Raw genomic sequence first — 22,858 nt, 5'->3', positions numbered from 1 at the left:
TCAACAGCATTAAAGTGACAGAAAGCAGAGGCTATGGAGGAGGAGATGAGAGAGAAAATAAAACTAAATTTGAAAAATATACATTTTCCAATTCCCCAATCAAAGATGTGCATTAACAGTATTGGGGAAATTGATAATTATAATACAGAATACATCAATAAGTATTTAATCAATGACTAAATTAAAAATAATACAACCGTAATGAATGAGACTGTATACATACAAAATTATTGTTACTATAACTTTCTGTAAGCCACAAATCTATGTAAGTAAGAGGCTAGGTATAGTATTTGGTCCAGCTTCCAATGTTATACTACCACCTTAGGCAAATGTTGCAAAGATGGAGATTTCTGCAGTGTGTGAATGCAGGAAGGAGCATAATGGAAACGAAAAATAAGCAGTTAAGGCTGAGTTGGAATGGCCTAAATAGTTTACATAGGTATAAGTCTATAACAACACAGGCTGAACAGCATTGAGCATAATTGAGCAGCAGAGGTAGAAGGGGCTAGAAAGGAAGACTCTTTATATCTTAGGGTGGTGTGTGTGTGTGTGTGTGTGTGTGTGTGTGTGTGTGTGTGTGTGTGTGTGTGTGTGTGTGTGTGTGTGTGTGTGTGTGTGTGTGTGTGTGTGTGTGTGTGTGTGTGTGTGTGTGTGTGTGTGTGTGTGTGTGTGTGTGTGTGTTTCTTCTTAGCCCCAGGGCAATACTCCAGCCATCCCTGCGGTATTACCCACCCCTCCATCTACCCCCTCTCATCTACTGTGCAGACACTGGCAGGCAAAGAAAGAGACAAGAGGGGGCAGGGGGTGTGTGTGTGTGGGGGGGGGGGCATGGGAGACTTGCACGGGTGTATGACTTTGAGACTGCACCGTCACACACTGGTTAGATTGGCTGAGTTGCCGGGGAACAGTCAGTAACGATTAGTGTAGCAGAAGATCTGCCCTGCGGCTTTCCCCTCTCTGGAGCAGAAGAAAGAGGGATGAGGAGAGCAGAAGAGGTGGACTAGGGTGGGGTGTCAAGGATGGGGTTCGAGGGGGAGAACAGTGGCCTTACTTAGATATAATTAGGCAGAGGGAGTCCTCTTTTCCTCTTTTTGTCTTTCTTTCTCACTCTGTCTTTCTAACTTAAAAAAAAAAAAGTAATACATATAAACTGTAGCTTTATAATCTGATGATTGAAAATAATACAGTTATTATTAAAGCTGCTCTTTGATTTCTCATTTTATATTAAATAGACTTGCCCTTTTTCTTTAAGAGCCAGAGATGCACCAGTCTTATCAGTTATATCAAGTAGGTTTTAAAAATAATCATTGCATACATTTTCTTTTAAATTGTTGACCTTAATTATGCTAGATTACTATAGACTGATAATTAGTCTGAATTGTCATTGTTGTTTTGAAGGAAGATAACATGCCTATTCTTGATCTTGAACTTTCCACCATCTGAGGGAACTTATGCCTAGAAAGAAGTAATTTAATCGACAGGCTGAAGAGTAAGTAAGAATAAACAAAGTGAAAAGTAGTGAACAAAGGCAGTGTGAACCCTGTACTCTGTCTGTGACGCAGAGCTGGACACCATCCATCAAAAATCCCACAACCCCCAGAGCCTACGACCCTAGAATACATCCTTTTTAATGTCAATATTCATTAGCTAAAATATTTATGCATGAATATGGCTCATATAGGCGCATTTGATTGATGCATCTCTAAAAACAAAAAGACATGCTAGGGCAAATCTTAAGAAAAGTAGGGTTCCTGTCACGCCTCAGGGGAGGAGTCACTCAGATGCATTATTCACATGCCCTCCAGGCAAGCTTTCAAGGCTTCTCTGCCTCAAGGGCAAGAAAAATAACCACCACTGTTAAAAGTAAATCATCTCGCGTGATGCACAATTAATGGCAAAGAGGGAGAAGCGGCGGATTGCCCCTTGTTGTTGCAAATGGAGTGATGTATCTACAAGGGGCTGAAAGGAAGCTTCCTGCCATGATCCGTGGCAGCTTCCTGCTGGAATCAAACAGGGATGCTGGTAATGGATGCAGGCTATGGATCCTGATCCATAGCCTGATATGAAATCCGACACTGCTGTTGTCAGTCGAGGGGGGGTCAATCAATGAACACCATTCACACCCCCTACATTCTGCCTCAGTGCCCCAAATGAACGGCATCTTTCCTACTTCAAACAGCACAAGGTTTGGTGTTATTGGGTTCATACTTCAGTCACAGGCTAGGATTTTGTTTTGTTATCCTCTTTTTAGTTATAAGAAAACGTTTAGTCTTATTTCAAACAGTGGTCACATATAAATATCAGTACATACATAGTACTGAGTCCAACAGCAGTTTGAACGTTCATTATTTTATTTCAGGCGCACAGCTCCTGCAGTCATTACCGCATGTCAAACGCGTGGCTCGGATTGAATTAATAGCTCTTGGTTTTATTGAGCTCCCACACTACAAAACTTCTCTTCATTATCCAATGGCCAGGGAGTCAAGCGAGGTGAAAGCAAGAATCTTGCGCTACTGTGCCACATAGGAAAAAATCTTCCTCTGTCTGCCCTTTAGCGGCGCATTTTCACGGAGGAGAATGAGGGCCACACTAAAGCTTTCTCATAACGTCACTCCTCTTTTCTCTGATTGCAGGAGATGCCCTCGACAACAGCCTGGCATCACCAGGCACAGGAGACGAGGATGACCAAGACAAGAAAAGGCAGAAGAAACGAGGCATTTTCCCCAAAGTAGCAACAAATATAATGAGAGCATGGCTCTTCCAGCACCTTACGGTAAGGGACTTTACCCTGGATTCTGTGAAATTGCTTTTCTGTACAAGCAACATCTAGCTGTGGCTTTTAATAGATTTCAAACTTTTGCAGGGTGCATATGTTCCCCTAAAACAAGTTTCTTCCTGAGACTATTTTGCAGAGCCACCGTTGCTGCCTCCGGAGCATAGTGCCGCAAGACAATTGTGATTGTTTTACAGAAATGCAGACAGCCCAGAGTGTTGTTTATTTCTCATATCTCAGAATGTATCTGTGGTGTAGCCAGACCTTACTCCACAGCGCTGTGCCTCAGTTGTTTAGTTTGTAAAAGGCCCATACAGGTCCTGTACTCAGAGTAATCCCTTCCTTTCCAAAGCGCACCTTTAGATTTTCCAGATGAAAAAGGAGGATAATTGAATTATCCCCTCTCTGTTCCCCATTCCCTTTCAGGCCTAATTTGTTAAGCACAAGTGTTTGCCATGGCAGGATGTGTCTATGAAAAGTGTGCAAGGGGACTTTGGCCTCTGAAAGGCCTATTGCAACACCCAAGCGATCAAGCATTCATCAGTCGTTGAGGGTGTGAAAAGAGCGGTATTATGTTTTGTCAGACGTTGCAGTGTGAGGCCTGCGGTTGGTAGGCCGTTGGGAGGGGGGGTGTTTCTGTCCACAACTAGCTGTAGCCTCCTGCTTTTGTCGTTCGTTTGGAAGACCCTTAAAAGATCCCCTTCTGTGGAAGCTATAGAGAAAGCAGCTGTGAAATGTTTTAATTCATTATATTATTCATTATTGGACCATTAGCCTGGTACGTAACTGTTCCTGCATCTGTGACCATGAAGTGCTTTAAATGTAATCGGTAAAATCTTAAAATTAACCCTCAAACTTACTGCTGAACAAAATAGGCTGTAGTGATATGATCTTGTCTTCGAGTATTTGTTAAAAGCCAAGCAGCTTTGTTTTGTACTAGTTGAAGGCGTGCGATCGTTTTTTTTGGCTATAATAATCTAACCAAGATATAAAAGCTTTTTGCCTGCCCGACTAGCAGAGTTGTTGTTGTTCCTAGTTATTTGTACTTCTCCCATAAAAGTAAGTAGTCTGCATAATTAACTGGTTTCTTCCAACATTGACTCTATATTGAATATTGAATTGGAATGAAACTGAAGAATATTGAATGAAAGTCTGAATATATGGAATGAAACTTGAGAATATTGAAGGAAAGTCTAAATATATTAAATGAAACTTGAGGATATTGAATGAAAGTCTGGGTATATGGAATGAAAGTCTGAATATATGGAATGAAAGTTGAGAATATTGAATGAACGTCTGAAATCTGATGTCATCTTGTGTTTTCAATGTGATTTGTGACACTATTAGTGTTTACAGTTTTTCTCAATCGCTTTAGCACAATGGTTGAATGACTATTAAACTTTGTCAAACTATATGACTATTTATGTATATGAACATTAGGTCAGCTGTCACATGACTATAGTCATTTAGAGCAACCAACAATCACAGTCACCTGTCACATTATATTAGATACATAATAGGTATGTGGTTTTGTTTTCAGATGAATAGAATTTGGCTATATGGGGAACAATTCAATTTCCTCTAAAAGCAACCAAACGCAAACAGGTGAGAGGTGAGGATATCACAGCAGATTGTTGTAGGGGGTGGATAACCAAAAGTTTTTCCCTCATTGCATTGCAATGGAGGATATCAGGTGTGATGTCGATAAAATGTTGTGGCCAGAAAGAGAGGAGAGATTGGATGACCCAGGTTGATACATTTTCAGCATATTTTCTTTTTTCAGTTCCTGATAATTTTGCTGTTGTATATCTTTTTTTCTGTACAAGCTTCCTTGTGTATTTGTGGTTGACTGGTGTGTACATACATTTAGCAAGTATAGTGTGGGCCATCGCTGACATCAATACTATTCAGCTGCCTAAATATACACTACCGGTCAAAAGTTTGGGGTCACTTAGAAATTTCCATTCCACTCCATTACGACAGAATACCAGTTGAGATCAGTTGCATTGTTTTTTTAATCAGGGCAGCAGTTTTCAGATTACATAATTGCAAATTGACTGTTGTAGAAAGAAGTGGCTGATCTTTAATGCAATATCTACATTGCCCATTATCAGCAACCATTCATCCAATGTTACAAAGGCCCATTCTGTTTACTAATCTGATATAATTTTAAAAGGCTAACTGAGAAAACATTGAAGAACCCTTTTGTAATTATGTGAGCACATACAATCTGAAAACTGCTGCCCTGGTTAAGAAAACAATGCAACTGATCTCAGCTGGTATTCTGTCTATAATGGAGTGGAATGGAAATTTCTAAGTGACCCCAAACTTGTGACCGGTAGTGTACAATGTTAGCAACTGGACAATATTACAGAGGGTAACTATCACCCTGTTAGAGTACACTGTCATTTGACAAGATGTTTTTGCATTTTGATTGTCTTGGTCTTAGCAATGATAAAGGAACCTTTTGTTTTGATGGCAATGATTCATTGATGGATTTATTTACATTTGAAACAAGTTAATTATTTTTGATTGAATAATCACCTTTAGCAACTTACTTAGAGTGATGTGCTGAATGTACCATGTGGTGTGAGGATTGTACTTAGAGTTTTGAAAATTGTAAGTTTGTTTCAGCGATTGAGAAAAACTGTAAATGTACTTAATTTTTTTCATGCTCATCTGTTATTGGTCAAAACACGTAATGTGATGCTCCAAGGGAGGACGTTCTCCCTAACCAATCAAGATTGACATCCAATGGTCCAATGATAATTTCCAAATGTCATCTTCAATTCTGAGTATGAGGATCTGGCAGTGAGGCGATAGATTCAAACGTTAACCTAATACAACCATGGATTCAAACAGTAGCATATTAGAAAATGAGTTATAACGTACAAATTGAGAACTAGCCTTCTTTTAAACATGTTACTAAAAAATAGATTTTATTTAGTCCTTTTCATTAGAGGCCAGATTTACTCTATTCAGATTTTATTTTTGGACTGTTAACTAAAGCAAGAAAGGATTTGGACTGTTGGGCAAAATTAGATCATTGATCTTTTGGTTGATGATTTTGTAGCCTATAATAAAAGAGGGATCAATACATGGTTTTCTTTGAGTGATCATTTACTGAATCAACACAAGACTCCCTCTGGTGAACATCATGTCATGGCGTTTGGTCACGTGTGAAATGGAGACTGTAGAGGGATGGACAGAAGGATTTATTTTTCTTTTGTCTGGCTGTGATATAGAGCTTTGATTTGAGGGCAAAGTTTAGAGTAATCTGTCACTTGACTGTTGTATTGTGTGTGTGTGTGTGTGTGTAACCATATCAACATTTGTGTGTGCATTTTTGCACCTGGTGTCACTATTGGTGTGTGTGTGTGTGTGTGTGTGTGTGTGTGTGTGTGTGTGTGTGTGTGTGTGTGTGTGTGTGTGTGTGTGTGTGTGTGTGTGTGTGTGTGTGTGTGTGTGTGTGTTTTTTTTTGTGTGTGTGTGTGTGTGTGTGTGTGTGTGTGTGTGTGTGTGCGCGCGCGCTTAGCCTGAAAGGCAGTTTAAAAATGAAGTGCTTGGAAGCTCATCCTTCACTGATGACCACAGGAGGAGGCTGACAGCAGCAGAATGGGGACTGTCCCGCGACCCTGCTCAAGGGGTACAAGGATCACCTCTGTCTACCATCTGCCGCCCTCATCTTACTGTCTCACACACACACGCACACGCACAGTCAGTGAAGGGATCAAGGACAAGGAGATGAAGGGGTTAGGGGGGGACAGGGGACCTAACCTTATCGAGGCCCCAGACAAAAAGCCACCATTGTCCCTCTTTATATCCCACCCGATCGGTCATCAAACAATATGAAATAATGTCAAATACTGTCACACAATGGCACGCGCTTTTGGCATAGAGTGTTTAGGGGGCCAAGCTGTGGTCAGCCTTTGTTTTTCCAGAGCCAACTTGTGCACTCACTTCCAGGAGTGGGAGAGCCGGCACATAATACGATTACACTTCCTCAGTGGGAGTTTTACCTTTATAGTACAAGAGCCTGCACTAAAAGGCAAATTAGTCCTATACGCCCCTAAATGAAAGCCAGCTGTTTTTGTCTCGAGCCTTGACATTTATTTATTGAATGTTCTATCTTTTTGTCACTCACAGCACCCATACCCCTCAGAGGAACAGAAAAAGCAGCTAGCACAAGACACAGGCCTCACCATCCTTCAAGTGAACAACTGGTAAGTCACTCTAATGCCAGATTTGACTGCTCTCATATCCACATGTACATGCACAATCTGTCTCTTTGGTATGGAAAATAAATTTACATTTTAGAAATACACTTCACTTGACTTAATTAATAACCATAATTAAGTCAAACCAAACACACAGATGTCATACATATTTTGTCGGATTTAGCATGGCCATCAAAAATTGATGTTCAAACAGCTGCTTAAAATGATATAAAAGATGGGCTCCTTATAATTTAGGATCTTGGCTCATGATAATCAATTTTAGCCCTTTTTCAGTATGAAAGTAATTCAGCTGTTTGATGTTCATCCATCAGTTTATTTGTGTTGAGTTTACACATATTAAGCCCAAGCAGCACTACTGTGCAGTGACAGAAATACTGGAGTTTATGCTTGCAATTTATTTAAAATAATTAATTGAAAATGTATTTTCTTTTAAACCTGGAAATAGCAATATATGGCATGCCTGGCTAAGTCATGTCATGACTACAGGCCTCTGAATAATGGGAAGGAAACAGCTGAGGGTTCAAGGGGTTAAAGAGGAGATATTCCTCCACTATGGCCGTTTTCAAAAGCACATACTATACTAGCAATATGTACTGATTTGGCCAAAATGAAGCATGTAGTATGAAGTATGCAAACAAAATCAAAATCTGCAGTATTACCAAAAATACGCAGATGTCACTGATCTCACATACTCCACAATGCAAAGTGCTGCATCAGATGATGTATGGGGCATCTTTCTTTTGAAAGAATTACAAGTAGACCAGGTCAGGGGACAGGTCAGGGTGGGACAAAAAATTTAAGAATAAATATTTTCTAATGTGACACTACTTTTTCTTTTTTGTTTTCAGCATTTTCAGAATAATTGGGAGCTCTGTTTTTACTAATTTTACTAATATCTAGTTGATTCCCTTATATAATCTGCACAACAGATTTAGACTTGAAAAATCTTTTTACTATTGTAACTCAAAGCTTACTTAGATTATTTAAACTTCTCTAGTGAACTAAAAAGGCTGCGAAATACTGTCAACAGCCCGGAAAAAAGCAAGAAATTGACCCTTGAGTTTATATTTTATCACATATTCCAAGAATAATTTATTATTAATAAAAATTATTTTCACACTAGGTGTGGAAGCAGAATTAGTTTTTTCATTCATGCTTTATCTTCACTCTTTCGCCTGTTTATCAAATTCATATGATATTGCTCTTTTTTTCCAGGTTTATCAATGCAAGGAGGAGAATAGTCCAGCCTATGATTGATCAGTCCAACAGAGCAGGTAAAACTGCAGTTTATTTAATGTTCAGTGTACCAAATTGTTTCTTCCATTCTATCAAATGATCAGGTGAAACTAAATGCAAACTGTACTGCCTTACTAATATCACTTTTTGCAGCTACAGAGACAGGAGTTAAAGACAGTATGAAAAGTGAGAAAGATTATATATAAGAGGAGCCAATCATAAGGCTTTTGGAGTATGGATTGCATGAAGGAGGTGAAGAATGAGGAGGTGGCTTTGTGTGCAGCATGTTTGGGTTAACTGCAAAGCGATTGTAGAACTCTTGGGTTGCTCACTCTGAAAATCTTGCTTCTGCTCTCACAGTGAGTCAGGGAACATCTTACAGTCCGGATGGCCAGCCAATGGGAGGATTTGTTCTTGATGGGCAGCAGCACATGGGTCTCCGACCTGGAGGTGAGCAATCTCCCATTCTTTATTAAACCATCAATGGCAAAATCTCTATAATCATTTTCTGGTTGTGGTCAGCTGAGTTTTAAACAATTAAAAGAGAGGAAAGCTGAAGTGCTCTTTTTAAGCACTTTTTTTCATACAGTAATGTGCCATGACAGACATACATAACAATATATAAATATTGTATGTATGTATATCTGTTTCTGTATAGCATCGCCATAAGGCAACAGTTTGTGATTGGTCATTTGAAATCTTGATCATAAGACCTTCTAAAAATCAATGCTTTACTACAATGATAACAATTACGCACCTCATGTTTTATGTCTAGTGGCATTTTTTGGTGCCAATCCAGCAAGTACAACATGACATAAATGAAATTGGTTGTAAAGCATTTAACAAGATGACAACATTCAGATCATTTCTCTGGAGGAAAAAATAACCTCATTAGCTGAGTTCATCTTCATTCAATATCATATCAAGTAACATTAGACTGTAACCCAATAAAAAAAAATCCAAAAAAGAAGAAACAAATGTTATATACAGTAAGAGAGTATAATGTAGCCATAAAAGGTTATCCATGTTAGCCAGTTAGCCTTTTCTGAAAGTGCAAGTTAAACCTAATCATACAGTTGTCTAGGAAATCAATTTGTAGAATAACCACAGTTAGTGCGTGGAAACAATCCTTCCTCTGTTTTAAGAAGCATGTTGGTGTGATCACTCTGAGGGTAAGTTGTGCTTTGGCTGATGTGTTTTGGCCCAGTAGTCTTGGAGAAAAGTGGAAAAAAACCCTCTCCTGTATACCAAAGGTCAAAGAAGAAACAGAAACAAGCTACAGTGTTTCATAAAGAGAAACTGATTTTAATTAATAAGTGAAACGGCACATTAAACATACAAATAATACAACTCTGATAAGGTTGTTTATTTTCAAGGATGATACTGAACTCAGAATTACCTATAAACATAGTTTCCTAACAGACTTTGTGCCTCAGTTATAAAGTTGCAAGATTCACTATGACACAATGGAAATACACTTGTTTTTAAATGACTAGTGTAGTGCCTATTGAAAATGTGCCTGATGTGCCAGGTGTTTGGCCTCCAGTATTGCTGCTTGCAACTTTCTCAAGAACTGAATCCAAACAACCTCATACCCGACACTGCGCTTCCTTGGGTCCTAAGCAATACACCTGCCATGACTTAGTTGTGTCGCATAGACGTCATTTGCTAACAGCTAGCTATTTGGGACAAGGCTATTTTCAGGAACAAACTTGTTCATTCCAAAAGTTACATTGCTGATGCTTGAAATGTTTGAGTTTGCTACAATGTAACATCTCCGGTCTCTCCGATCTCTTTCTTCATCTGTTCTTGAATGTACTGTAGTGCTAGCAGTTTGCCCCTGCTTCCAGTCTTTGTTAAAGTAGACTAAACCTGTCTCTGTACTGGAAATAGAGATGAAATTGTTCCTTAAAGTAAAATAACAGACACAGACGCTATGCTACATACAATACTCGTTCACATGATATCTAAAGAACAAGTTAGAATTGTGTTTATACCACCTTTAACTTTGTGATAAAGGCATTTTATCCTTTGTTCTAGCATCAAAGCTGAAACTAGTACATACACTTTTGCTTGCCAGCAGCTGTAAATAATAGTGGTCTGTAAGAGTTCTGCCAGATTCTGAGTAGTCTCTTATCTTGTTGTTTTGTTTTTACTCCTCATTCCAGGGCCAATGGGTAGCATGGGCATGAACATGGGCATGGATGGGCAATGGCACTACATGTAAATCCATTTCACTGAGGCAAGCCTGAAAAACACTGGTAAAGTAAGTAGTCCAGTCGTTGTATGTCTTCATTTGTAACAACAAAAAAAGAATTTCACCATTCCCCCACTTTCTCCTCTGCTCCTTTCACTCATATTTCTATTCTATTCTTCCCATTCTTTAGACTGGAAATCCAATCTAGACTGGAAAATGTCTTTGCGACCTGGGACTTTGATGTTAATGCGTTACATATAGTCATAAATATCTATTCACAATATCAATGTTTGCGTTTGTCTTCTGGGTTTTATTTTAAGGCAACATAACCTGTGAACTTCTCTGCATTTAATTCTTAAAGGATAACTCCGGTTTATTAGAACTTTGGTTTTGTCTTAATGGTTTTGACCTTATTTCTATCGGGAATAAAAAAAGATCGTAGTAATCCTAGAATGATTTTCTTGTGTAATCACACAAGCAAATCATTCTAGGATTACTAAGGTCTTTTTTTATGTCTAACAGCGTAAGGAGTTTCTGAATCAGATGGAGATGGAATCAAGGGGAGCTGCTTATGGCAATTGTATGAACTTTGTACGGATCTCACCCTAATCTAAGATCTCATCAGTTAACCTGGTGCGTACAACACAGGGCTAAGCAACCACTGAGTTTTTTTTTTAGGGTTTTAATGGATTTATCATCTTACCACCAGACCCAGTTTTTTCATGACAGTGATAATATTTTGGGCATTTAAGCCTTTAATAGACAGGACAGCTGTAGACAGGTAAGGGGGGATAGAGAGGGGGAAGACATGCAGCAAACGGCCGCAGGTCGGACCCGAACCCTGAGCCGCTGCATCGAGGACTGGGCCTCTGTATATGGGCGCCTGCTCTACCAGGTGAGCCAACCAGGTGCCCATGACAGTGATGTTTTTAGCAATTTGGAATATAGTTAGTTATAGTTTCATGTCTAAGCTGTCCTCTCGAATAAAGGCCTAAAATGCCCCCAAAAAAATTATCTCTAAAGAAAGAAAGATGAATTAGACTATTTACTTACTTGTATTTACTTGTATTTTTTGTTCATACATATTTCAATAATATTGTCAACATGAATTATTTGGGCCACAATAATCGTGTAGTGAAAATCTGATATCATGACAGCCCTAGGTAACAGCCTATGTGCATCTTTGACTATAGAAAGAAAAATGTAATAAAATAAAAACACTGTGTGGGAAACTCACCCTCTCCATCAGTCTATCTTCGTACCAGTTCCTCTTTTCCTCTCTATCGCTCTACCCTCTTTTTCCTCAATTTTTCCTCCATCTCTTCTCCCCTGTCAATCTGATTAAGAATCAAGGTACTATTACCCCTCCCCTACCTCCTCCTCAAGCCTCTATCAGCTCCCCACCACTGCTGACAGTTCTCAAATCAAGACGTATCGCTTGCCGGAGGCACCCGAGCACAGAGATTTTTATTTAACACCCACTCTCCACTGCTCAATGAGCCACGCTGTAATGACACTTACCTTGATTAATAGAGCTCTTTATATGTAAATAGGAGCTGCATTTGCTTCATTTTTTTTTGTTTGCCAATTTTTGCCAACACAGCCCCCTCTTCCCTTTCTGATGATTCCCCTGGCTTTGTTAATAAAGTTCAAAGAACAGATGTGATGCTTCATATTAAACTAAATAAATAAATACATCTAGATCTACATAGAGACATCACGGTCTCAACCTGAATAAATGCAGCCGAAATATTTTGGAGAGTATTTATTCTAATTATTATTTATTTAATGATCATTAGTTACAGTAATAGCTTAGTAGAGCCGGATGTTTTTGCTTCCCCTAATTTGATCTGTGGCAAGAGCGTATTCTGAATTCGGCAGTAAATCTCCCTAGGACTGCAGAAAGAAAGAGAGACATTTTTTTAAATAATATGAGGGTTTTCCATGCACGATTAAGCCCGAGCCATAACATTTAACCATCGTGGAATACATGACTGAATTTGCACTATTTTATTCTCCTCTCTGCTAACTCCACCATATGCTTTATTATTTAATTTAATTATTTATACTGCTAGCTCTCAACTGCATCCAATGATCAGCAGATGAAGGAATTATTGCATAACATATTCCATACTTTCAATAAGTCAGATGGTGACAATTGGACTAAAGTATCTTCTTGACAACTGAGCAAAGTTCATCCACAAAGGACAACCCTCTCCAATAAAAATTACGTTCCCATACAAGCAAACTGCATTCTCAATTTCGTTTCGAGGGAAATGTATTTTCCAGCTACCTGTGCATATGCGACATGGTCGCTGTTTTAAATACGTGGTTAAAGGTCCAATATGTACTGACAGCTAGCATTTAAAATGGTTACTGCTGTCCAAATCCAAAATACTGGAGAGTCGTTTCCCACAATGTTAGCTAGATGCTAGTCTCGCTAGACATTACTCAGCAGTGCAGCGGAATTGCTAGATGCTGCTATGTTTACGGTTATAAAAAGCCTGTTCTCTCGCGGAGCTCTGTACCCGGCTGACATTCACCTTTTATCGGCTAAACATAACAACGACCACTAAAAAAATCGCAATCTTGCGAAGCGTTGTGCCTGACTGACAGCCACCCTTTCTCGGCTTACGTCACTGCTACAGACTGCGAACTTGTTTGTACTAGAGCTGAAGATCTTTGCCCGAACCCGACGGGACCCGACGGGTTTGGTCGGGTTCGGGCTTAATTTCTATTATTTTTCACGGGCTCGGCGCTTGCGCTTCGGGCTGCATGGTATATGAGCAGTCAGCTGATGCGTTTCGATTAGCGTGAAAATGGATCCTGAGGAGGTGAAACGGAGGCTGGTCTCTGGAGGACTTACTTAATTTCTGTGTTCCAACTTCCAAGTGGCCTATAGCCTCCGTTATTCATGAATAAATGATGTTAAAAATGTATAAATGACTCATTTTTTACGAAAGACAAAGGAGCTGTGTGCTCTTTTTTCTTTCTCTCCCTTTTCCGCCGAGTGGTGCGTGTGCCCGCTCGCGGTGCGAAGCGCGTGTCTGACACTGTAATGATGCTGATAGACGACCTTTACAGTCGGGCTGTAAACGGGTTCGGGCTTTTAAAAAGCTGTCAATCAAAATGTACTGTTCGGGCTCGGGCCGAACTCTGTCAGGCTCGGGCCTTTTCGGGCCGTACTTTTAAGGCCCGATTACAGCTCTAGTTTGTACCCAGGTCACAGTCGACGCCTGTCGGCTACGGCAGCTGAACAGAAGCGGGGGAAGAATTTTGGTACTACTACTTTCTAGACACAGTTATACAGCTTGTCTATACACTGTTTTTTTTTTTTTTTAACCTTTATTTATACAGGTAATCTCATTGAGACACATGGTCTCATTCTCATGTTATTACACATTATGGTTGCATGCCAGTTTGTAACAAAGTGGGAATCATATTGTCCAACATATCATGATCTTGACGATATACATACATTGCAGAGCAACTTGTAGAGAACATAAGCTGTCGTGAGAAATTTCGGCCAAATTGGACAATGTACGCTAAAGTTACAACAACTTCTTCATTCATCAATAAATGCTCAAAATGGCCGCCACGCCCACACCGTTGGACAAAAAGTTTTGCTTTTAAAAACTTTTCATCGTTAAGGTCTTTAGATGACACAGACTGAATTTGAAGTCAATCTAATTAAATCTCTAGGGGGAGTTCGTTAAAGTATAGCACCTTGACTTTTAGGCCTACTTCCTGTTGCCGCTAGGAGGTGCTATGACTTTGAGTAAATATCGGCCTTTATCTGTCCTCAGGGTTGGACACTTATGAATCCTGAAAAGTTTCGAGCCAATTGGACATGTACACTCGACGGCCATGCCCTATGACGAAAAGTATTTCTTTTAATAACTTTTCATTTCTAAGGTCTTGTCACAGACCCACGCTTGGGGCTCATTCAGTTTAAAGTAGTGCATAGGGCTCATTTCAGTAGGGCTAGGTTAGCAGATATATATCCAGGAATGGACGGGAGCTGATTTAACATATAACGTTATTGCTTTTACATCACTTCTTGCCTGTCATAGAATCTTATTGGTTTGACATCCGCTACTCCACCAGCGGTGGCCGCATGGTTAAGGGATGTTTTATTTTTTCTTAAACTAGAAAAAGTTAAATTCACATTGAAAGGGTCAGTCCAGAAATTTTACTTAAAATGGCAACCCTTTTGTGACATATTTTGAGAATCTTAAAGTATTGCCTGAAGTATGAGACACCTTTTTATGTTATATTCTACTTCTTCTCACTGTTTCCTTTTTTATTTTTTCTATGTATGTTTATTCAAATCAATGGTCAACTACCTTAATGTGGTGGGAACTGAGTAGCCTGACTGACAATTGTGAAACTGTGAGTTTAAAGCCTTGTTAACCAACTGGTGTCGAAATGTGGGTTGCAGTTGTGTGCTTGTTTTCAGTGTGTAGATCCTTAAACTGTTTTGAAGAACTGTGTAACAAAAAAATGGGGAAAAAAAGCTTTTTTCCCAGAATGTTGTCAAAATATGGGGGTCGGGAAGGGTGGGACAACTGTGTTGGGAGAGGGGGGGTATTACTAAGCAGTGTCTTTTTTGGGGGGGTTGTATAAGGTTTTAGTTGTTTAAGATAAAATGAAACTGGAGAACTGTTTCACTTCGCACTGTAAAATATAACATCCTTGATCTTCCAATAAAAAGATTTATAAAAAAAAAAAAAAGGCACAGACCAAATTTGAAGCTGATTGGATTAAATCTCTAGGAGCAGTTCGTTAAAGTATGACGTGGAAATGGCCAAAATCGCACTAATTTTTAACATTCAATTCAAAATGGCGGACTTCCTGTTGGGTTTAGGGTATGGCTCCAATGAGCTTTTTTGTACGTTTTGACATGTTACATGTGTACCAAGTTTCATGAGTGACGTACTGCAGGGGCTCCATTTTTATTTTTATTTTATAGGGGGCGCTAGTGAGCCATTTTTATACCCTAACCCTAACCAATCCCACTCCTGTTGCCTAAACCTAACCAACCCAACCAGAGCAGGCATATTCATGAGTCTTCCCCTACCACCCTGCAAAAAAAAATAAAAAATTTCGGGTTCGCGGGCCCTGACTTGCGCAATTGCATGCAAATTATCCAATCCAAAATTAAAAAAACAAGATCGCCTCACAGTGGAATCAAACTCCAAACTCCCATACCTAAGGTAAGCGTACTAACCACTCACCTAGCAATTCTTTCAGAACGTTGTATAACTGTTTACCACTTGGTTTCTTCGAGCCTCGGTTGCTAGGTAACGGTACTGTATATAAAAAAAATAGGTACTAGCTAACAAACTAACGGTTGTATGCTTTCACTGAAGACAGAAAGCGCAACTGTAGTATGCATTTTCTGCTAGAAATTCAATTGTTATAAACTTTAGAGACAAAACTTTGCCAGTTTCTGCGGTCATGGAAGATGAACGTCCGCCATGATTTCGGTGCACGCGAGCAACGTGTTTTTGTTTTTACGTCACAGGGTGTGAATAGCTCAGCTGTGTGGCCGAGGTTATTCGTACCGGGGGTGCAAATAGACACTCCGTAATAATAATTCCTTCAGTTTCAATAGGTCCTTCGCTGCTGTCGGCGCTCGGGTCTTAATTGCTCTTTACTATCATATCTCTAAACCATGTGGTTCCCAAAGTGGGGGTTTGAAGATAAATCTGTTTCAAAATGTTTCTTATTTCAGACTTTACTCTATTTTTGTTTCCAGGTGAATCACTTTACCTCAGGCCTCTAACACTTTAAATAAAGGGAAAATAATCACTCTTTATTGGAACTGAGTTAATTGGTTCCAATTATTTAACTTGTGCTTTAACAGTTATCTCTGAATGTTGGTGTGGACAGGAAGGTCTGAAAATTGAACTGATATTTTCTTTGTTTGTTTTGGAAATTGCTGGTAGTAATGTTATAAATGTACTGTATATGTGCTGGTTTGTGTTCTTGTGTCTTACACATGTAAGACCAGGCAGTTGTAGTATGTGTCCTAACCTTCTATTCTCTGTCCTGCATGTGTTCAGGCCTCCATGGTGGGCTCAGGGATCTTCTAACATCTGGCTGTGGAGCTCAGTACTGTAGCCGCCTCCGCAGCCACCACGTCAAACCCACCTGATCATCCACTTGGCTACTCCCACTCCCACCTCACCTTGCCCGAGCCTGCACAGTGCGCACGTGTAGAGGATCGCATGGAAGCACCAGGCCGCTCAAAACTTTAACATTAAACGGAACAGAGACTTGGAGCTTTAAGGCTGCATGTAAAATATGAGGACGAAGGACTTCATAGTGAAGAGAAGCAGTTTGACACATCTCCTCCATTTCGTTTGAATTATTTATTTATTTTTCTACAACAGCGGACCATGGGAAAGACAACTTTTTACCTTTTTCCCATTTTTAAACTAAAGCTTTACCCTCGGAAATAAAATTGTACAAAACACACACACACACACACACACACATAAACGCATGCACGTGCACACACACACACACACACAAACGCATGCACGTGCGCACACACACACATACACACACACACACACACACACCCTCTCTTTACAGGAAAACAAAACAAAAAACACTGTGAATATTTTTGTTTAATATGAGGACTTTAATTGTTGTGCTAGATTTGTGCTCCTTATTTGGTTGTTTCTATTTATGTTTGTGCTTGTGATCACTAGAGGAGTGAGCTTGTACCACTGACATGTTTTTTTTTAAAATCCCAACTTTAATCAAAAAATTTAAAGAAAAAAACTGTATATTTTTGTTTGTTTTCAATGCACTACATCTCTTTCCTTTTACTTGTGTTTGTATAAATTGGAACGGAAACCTTTTTTGACAATGTTTTGAATAGTTTTAGCACCAAAACACAGAAGTCTGCACTAAAATCAAATAAAGAAGCTTAAATGAGGAAGACAAAAAAAAGGATCGAGCAAAGTGATTTAATGTGACGAGCAGATCTGCCATCCTGATTGTTTCCGTTATGCTATTTTCCTGCTTGCTCACTTTAAAATCCGATCGAGAAAGGTCAGTGTAGGCGTTGGAGAAAATTGTTTAAGCAACGACATTAGTTGGTGGTGCAGGTCACGTAGCAAGCACTGGTTCGATATGAGACGGGATTGCAGTTGTCTCGCGTTATTCGATTGATGGTGACAGGAATGATGGATGGCCTGGCTGCAAAGTTCAAGAAAATTCAGAGCGAAGTCGGAGGCTGCAGCGGCGGGCAGCTTTTACTAAATGTTGTTGTTTCTATATATAGTTATAGGGCTACTGCTGGGATGGTTGGATGCATATGTGTGAGTATGTCTCTGACAGGAAGACAAAAATATGTAGACACGTAAAATGAAAAACATTGTTTCCTAAAAAAAAACAAAAAAACTTAGTTTTCAATGAAACACTGTCGGTTCAAGTGTAGGCCTACATTTGCATCACAGGAGAAAATAAAAATTACAAAACCTACGACTTATGCAAGCTATGTAAATGTATAAACATAGGCATCGCAGCACCTTTTCATTTATCACTGTCAGCCTGTAACGATCCTCTGCGGTTTGTATTGACAAGGAAAGCAGCAGCCAGAGCAGACTGTTAGAGCTGGAGATGGCCGTAATGCGCCTTTATAATTATTGATAGAAATTCATTTTAATCTTCAACAATCGATCGAAATTATAAAGCGCTTCATCCGTCCATACAATCCGTAGGATTTCGCTTTATACACTGTGGAAAGAATTGTTTAGACCTATACAATAGCCTATATTATTATAAGCTTTTTATTATTATTGTTGTTGTTATTAGTATTATTAGTATTATTATTATTATTATTATGAGTAATAGTAGTAGTATTAGTATTAGTATTATTATAGCCTACTGGTCATATATTTTGTTAAATCCGAAAAGTGAGTTTTACAGTTCCTTTTCTTCCGGCAGGTGCTGTCACACTGTCATCGAATAAAACGACCACTTTCAATTTTTGTCAACTATAGTCAACGTTTTTTTGTCACATTGAGCAATTACTTATTGCTTTAAATATACTTCTTGCTAAAAGCACATAATGTTTAGGGCAAGATTAGTCTGACCTGCGGGCCTGGATGTGTACCAGGCCTCTTTGCAGTTCAAATCCTGTTCCACTCTGGCTCTTTAGATTGTAAAATCTAAAATAAAAAATAAAAATACTTTCTGCTACCGATATCCCCTGAGTGAAAAAAACAACAAACAGATGTGTAGCCTAATGTAAACGAATACCACAGCATACTGACCACTGAATCAACTTTAGTCTCAACAAAATTAACATTTATTGCACGGTTATTGTACTGGATTTCCCTAAATTGCGCAATGCTGGTTAGCCTATATTTTCTGCTTACAAATTTATGTTTCGAATGACCTTCCAGGTTATAATTTAGATTGTGAAAACAGCAGTAGTCTGCAGTTTTCATATCGTATTTTCCGCGGAAAAAAATATTCCAAACAGTAGCATTCCGTTATTGCGAGTAACGAACAATTATTTTAATCATAACCTTCGTCTTCTTTTATTCAACACAGAGACAAATTGTAGAATGCTGCGTCGCTCATATGAGGAAAAGCAGTATGACACATACAGATTGGAATGTTCTCTGTATCTTCTCTTGCAGCGCATATGAGCGCCGCTAACAGGCCTAATTCATTCAGCCCTGCCGACTGTGCTTAAGATAAATGCGTTTTGAAGGCTGCCGGAAACAAGCGCCTATCCGTTTGAAATATGGGTCATAGCTCCCGCAGAAAGCTGCATCACATGATGCACAAACTCTGCTTTTTAAACAGAATTCCCTCCTAACAACAGCGGGGTATTCAAGCTATTGAAGAGTAAAATACCATTTTATATTATTGTTTTCATTGACTTTTCAGACTTTTCAGGAATATTGTAAAAAAAAAACTGAAGGCTACTAGAAATAATAAAACAAGTAGCCTAAAATACATTCAAATACCTTTCACTTTTTATGACATTTATTCTTTCTAACAGAGTGTAAAACCAAACTTTGCCTACAATAATGTCACGAAAAACTTCTGAAAAAATATGATATTATATAACTATTATAGAGGATATAAATATATAATTAAGAGCAGAATCACTATTACACATATGTGTAATAGGGATTCTGCTCTTAATTATATATTTATATCCTATTCTCTATTCTATATACACTACAAACATATGAGGGCCACACAGACACAGATGACCAGAATATTAAAGAAAAAATATTGTGATACTATTGGATCAAAAGATCACTCACTTACAGATGAAGCCATCTAAATTTTCCACTGTAAGCACACCATTTTACCATGAGGTGGCGCTTCCTTCACAAAGGGTAGTGAGTGAGTTAAGCTATCAATCAATTCTACATACAATGAAGCTTTAGAGACATGTAGCATATCAAGTTCATTCCAAGTCAATGATGTCTTATAGTAGTATAGTATATAGTTATAGCCTACTGTAGTTATTCTCTAGTCTCTAGTCTAGCTATTTTTTGGAGTTAGTCGAACAGTTCTTGTAATTTAGCCTTTAATTCTACCTACATCTGTTTATTTTACCCGTGCACGGTTAAAATGTCCCTCATTTCAAAGGTTAGGCTATATGTAACCATGTTCCTATGGCAATGTTACATACATTATAGCCAAATTAAATTATAAAATGAAAGGATGTTTTGCTGCCTTGTCCTTTTTACTAGTTAATAATATAGACCACTGTCAGCTATACTGCAACATTTAGGGTGAAATGTTTTCTTGTATATTACTCAATAAGACTGTCAGTATCCTTCTGTTTTGCTGATGGGCCATTAACACACAACCCCCACCATACACTGCCAGATAGCGTATTAAACAGCTTAAACCCACACAAAACTGGGGTACTCTTAGCAGTGTAAAATGTGCTATTTTAGGAAAAATATTTTCACACTGCCAACCGGTGCAGTAACTGTTCTGTAAATTTACACACAGGATGAATACTATGGGCATATATACCTTAAGTATTATGCAAACTGAGAATATTGTCAATATAGGCTACTAATATCGCAGGAACTCAGGTTGGACTCAGACCTATGGAAAAGCTCCAAAATGTATATATAACTCATTTGTTTCCTTCTTTGTTCCCCAGACCTCCTATATTATTCATTAATGATCTATTTTTTCATCAACACTCGTGTTAAAATATTACGGTTATTAAAGGCTTTAACTTATTCAGCCGGTACCTATAAAATACATTTTTATAAAATGTTATTTTTTAGTTTCATAAAACCTCCCCAGATTCACCAGTACTACAAACATTCCTGCTCTTATGTCGTCTCCTTTTGTTAGTTATTAGCTAGTCTTGCATTGCCAAATCTCCACAGCGCTGAGAAAAGTGGCTAAGTGGTCAAAGCAGCGACTGTGGAACAGTTTCATTTCCTGTTCATTTTTCACGTAAAATGTCCCCTCTGTTATTTATTTCAATGCGTTTATTATGAAGCAGCCAAATCAGGAATTGTTGGGTTTCATCAGCAGTAATTTGACTTATGTTTAAAAAACATTTTGGTCACATAACAATGGCTTGTTAAGTGTTCGATTGTACTACAAAACACTCAAGAAGTCGGCTGTTTAGTTTTTCCAGTAAGTAATGTTACATTTAGTTTTAAGCCTGTTTTTAGTTAGAGTGAACTCAGTTGCACCTCATTAACCAAGCTAGCTGGCTAACTAAAAACTTTTGCAATGCAAACATAAACTGAAAAAATAGATTATTAAAATGTATTTAATTCAATTTCAATTTTCAATTTTATTTATTTATAGTATCAAATCATAACATAGGTTATCTCGAGACACTTTACAGATAGAGTAGGTCTAGACCACACTCTATAATTTACAAAGCCCCAACAATTACAATAAGTCCTTCAAGAGCAAGCAGTGCGACAGTGGCATACATAGAGTCTATGTATGCAAAATGGTCCCACTGGGGCTGGTAACATTAACCCGTTTTAATCATTTATGGTGGTGTTGGGTAATCAATGGTAATGGTAATGTTAGCTTCATATCAAAGCCTGTTATATAGTGCAATTTTGGTGTTTGTCGCGTTGTTTTAATATACTTTCAGTTAATAAATCTATCAATGACATGCTATAGTTCAGGTTAACATATTATGTTACTGTTTGTTATGATACGTTATCAACCTGCCAGCAGCTTCAGATAAAAATTGCCTGTATGGCTAAATCTGACCCATTTACACAATTGACCAAGCTCTAATTATTGTGCATTATTATCTTAAAGGTCCAATATGTAATATATTTACTGTAATAAATCAAAAAATGACCCCAATGCGTCATCAGCTATTAAGGAAACATGCTAAGTTGAAACACTATCTTTTCTGACAACAATGCTAATGCCAGTATTTTCTCCTTTTGAAATTTCTGTTCCGTGATGGAATTTCTATTTGTGTTTTGGCCTGTGTGTTGTTATCAACTGCCAAGTTTGACAGCCAGGCCGGGTTAAAATAAAACGAACAGGATCAACGGTATATAAATTATATTAAAAAAAAAATCTGGCATGTTTCTAACAGTTCAGTTCAGAGACATTACAAACCCTGGGTAAATATTGGAGATGTATTTGAAAGATGAAGACAGCTTAGAGCCCAAAAGGACGCCAAGTTGAATAATTTCCTCCTGAACATATATAAGATATATAAACTGCAAGTCTTAGGACTTGCAGTTTATATATCTTTGTTTTTGTTATTTGAGAGGTGATCTAAACTCTTGTGGGTTGTAAACACTGAAAATTTGAAAGGCTTGTGCGGAAGCTCTATGGATGTCAGTGGTGTTAAACCTGATTTTAACCAAAAGGCCTCAGATTAAACTGACCTCTGGATACAAGACACACATGTGCTCAGAGACAAAGAGCTCAGAGACAAAAGACAGGCCTACTTGCAAGCGTCCCAGCCTGGTGAGTTCACACCTCTATGCGAAAGACCCAGCCAGAGGGGAAAAAGCCTCACAACTGGCAGGAAGTCAAAGAACTACAAGATTGTAGTCTTCACACTTTCAAGAGTTTCGAGTCTTCCTATTGGTTCAGCGGGACCATAAACACAGCATGAAGTCTTAACCTATAAATAGCCTGATCCTAGAAAATCCTTTGTCTTCAATTGCAACTCACGTTGCTGAAAGGAGGCGCGCAAGCGCTTGTGCTAAACTTCTATTTTCTGGAGAAAGTGGATTTAATTTCGGAGGATCCTATGAAAACGCACCCGTGTTTTTCATATCTGCAGTGAGAAGGAAACAACGTTTTCTTCTCAAAGTCGACTAAACTTTTCCCCTTGCTACCTTTTTGGAGGGAAGTTTCTCCGTGGCCGCTGACGAGCGCCAGGGACCCGTTCTGTTTCAT

The 22,858-nt window shown here is 38.7% G+C and overlaps 1 protein-coding gene across 1 annotated transcript in view; it reads left to right on the top strand.

Moving 5' to 3' along the window:
- meis2b (Meis homeobox 2b) overlaps positions 1 to 17,885 on the top strand; it is a 38,083-nt gene extending 20,198 nt beyond the window's left edge. Inside the window, exons 8-13 of the mRNA XM_039781984.1 lie at positions 2,634 to 2,773; positions 6,920 to 6,996; positions 8,227 to 8,285; positions 8,608 to 8,697; positions 10,416 to 10,513; positions 16,513 to 17,885. Of these exons, the coding sequence (XP_039637918.1) occupies positions 2,634 to 2,773; positions 6,920 to 6,996; positions 8,227 to 8,285; positions 8,608 to 8,697; positions 10,416 to 10,474 (425 nt within the window). The 3' untranslated portion in view covers positions 10,475 to 10,513; positions 16,513 to 17,885. The remainder of the gene's footprint in view (positions 1 to 2,633; positions 2,774 to 6,919; positions 6,997 to 8,226; positions 8,286 to 8,607; positions 8,698 to 10,415; positions 10,514 to 16,512) is intronic.
- Positions 17,886 to 22,858: the final 4,973 nt, after the last annotated feature.

The sequence above is a fragment of the Perca fluviatilis genome, chromosome 18, assembly GCF_010015445.1.
Source record: "Perca fluviatilis chromosome 18, GENO_Pfluv_1.0, whole genome shotgun sequence".
Classification (NCBI taxonomy): domain Eukaryota; kingdom Metazoa; phylum Chordata; class Actinopteri; order Perciformes; family Percidae; genus Perca; species Perca fluviatilis.
The sequence above is the reverse complement of the archived record's forward strand: the minus strand, read 5'-3'. Positions and strand labels throughout refer to the sequence as shown.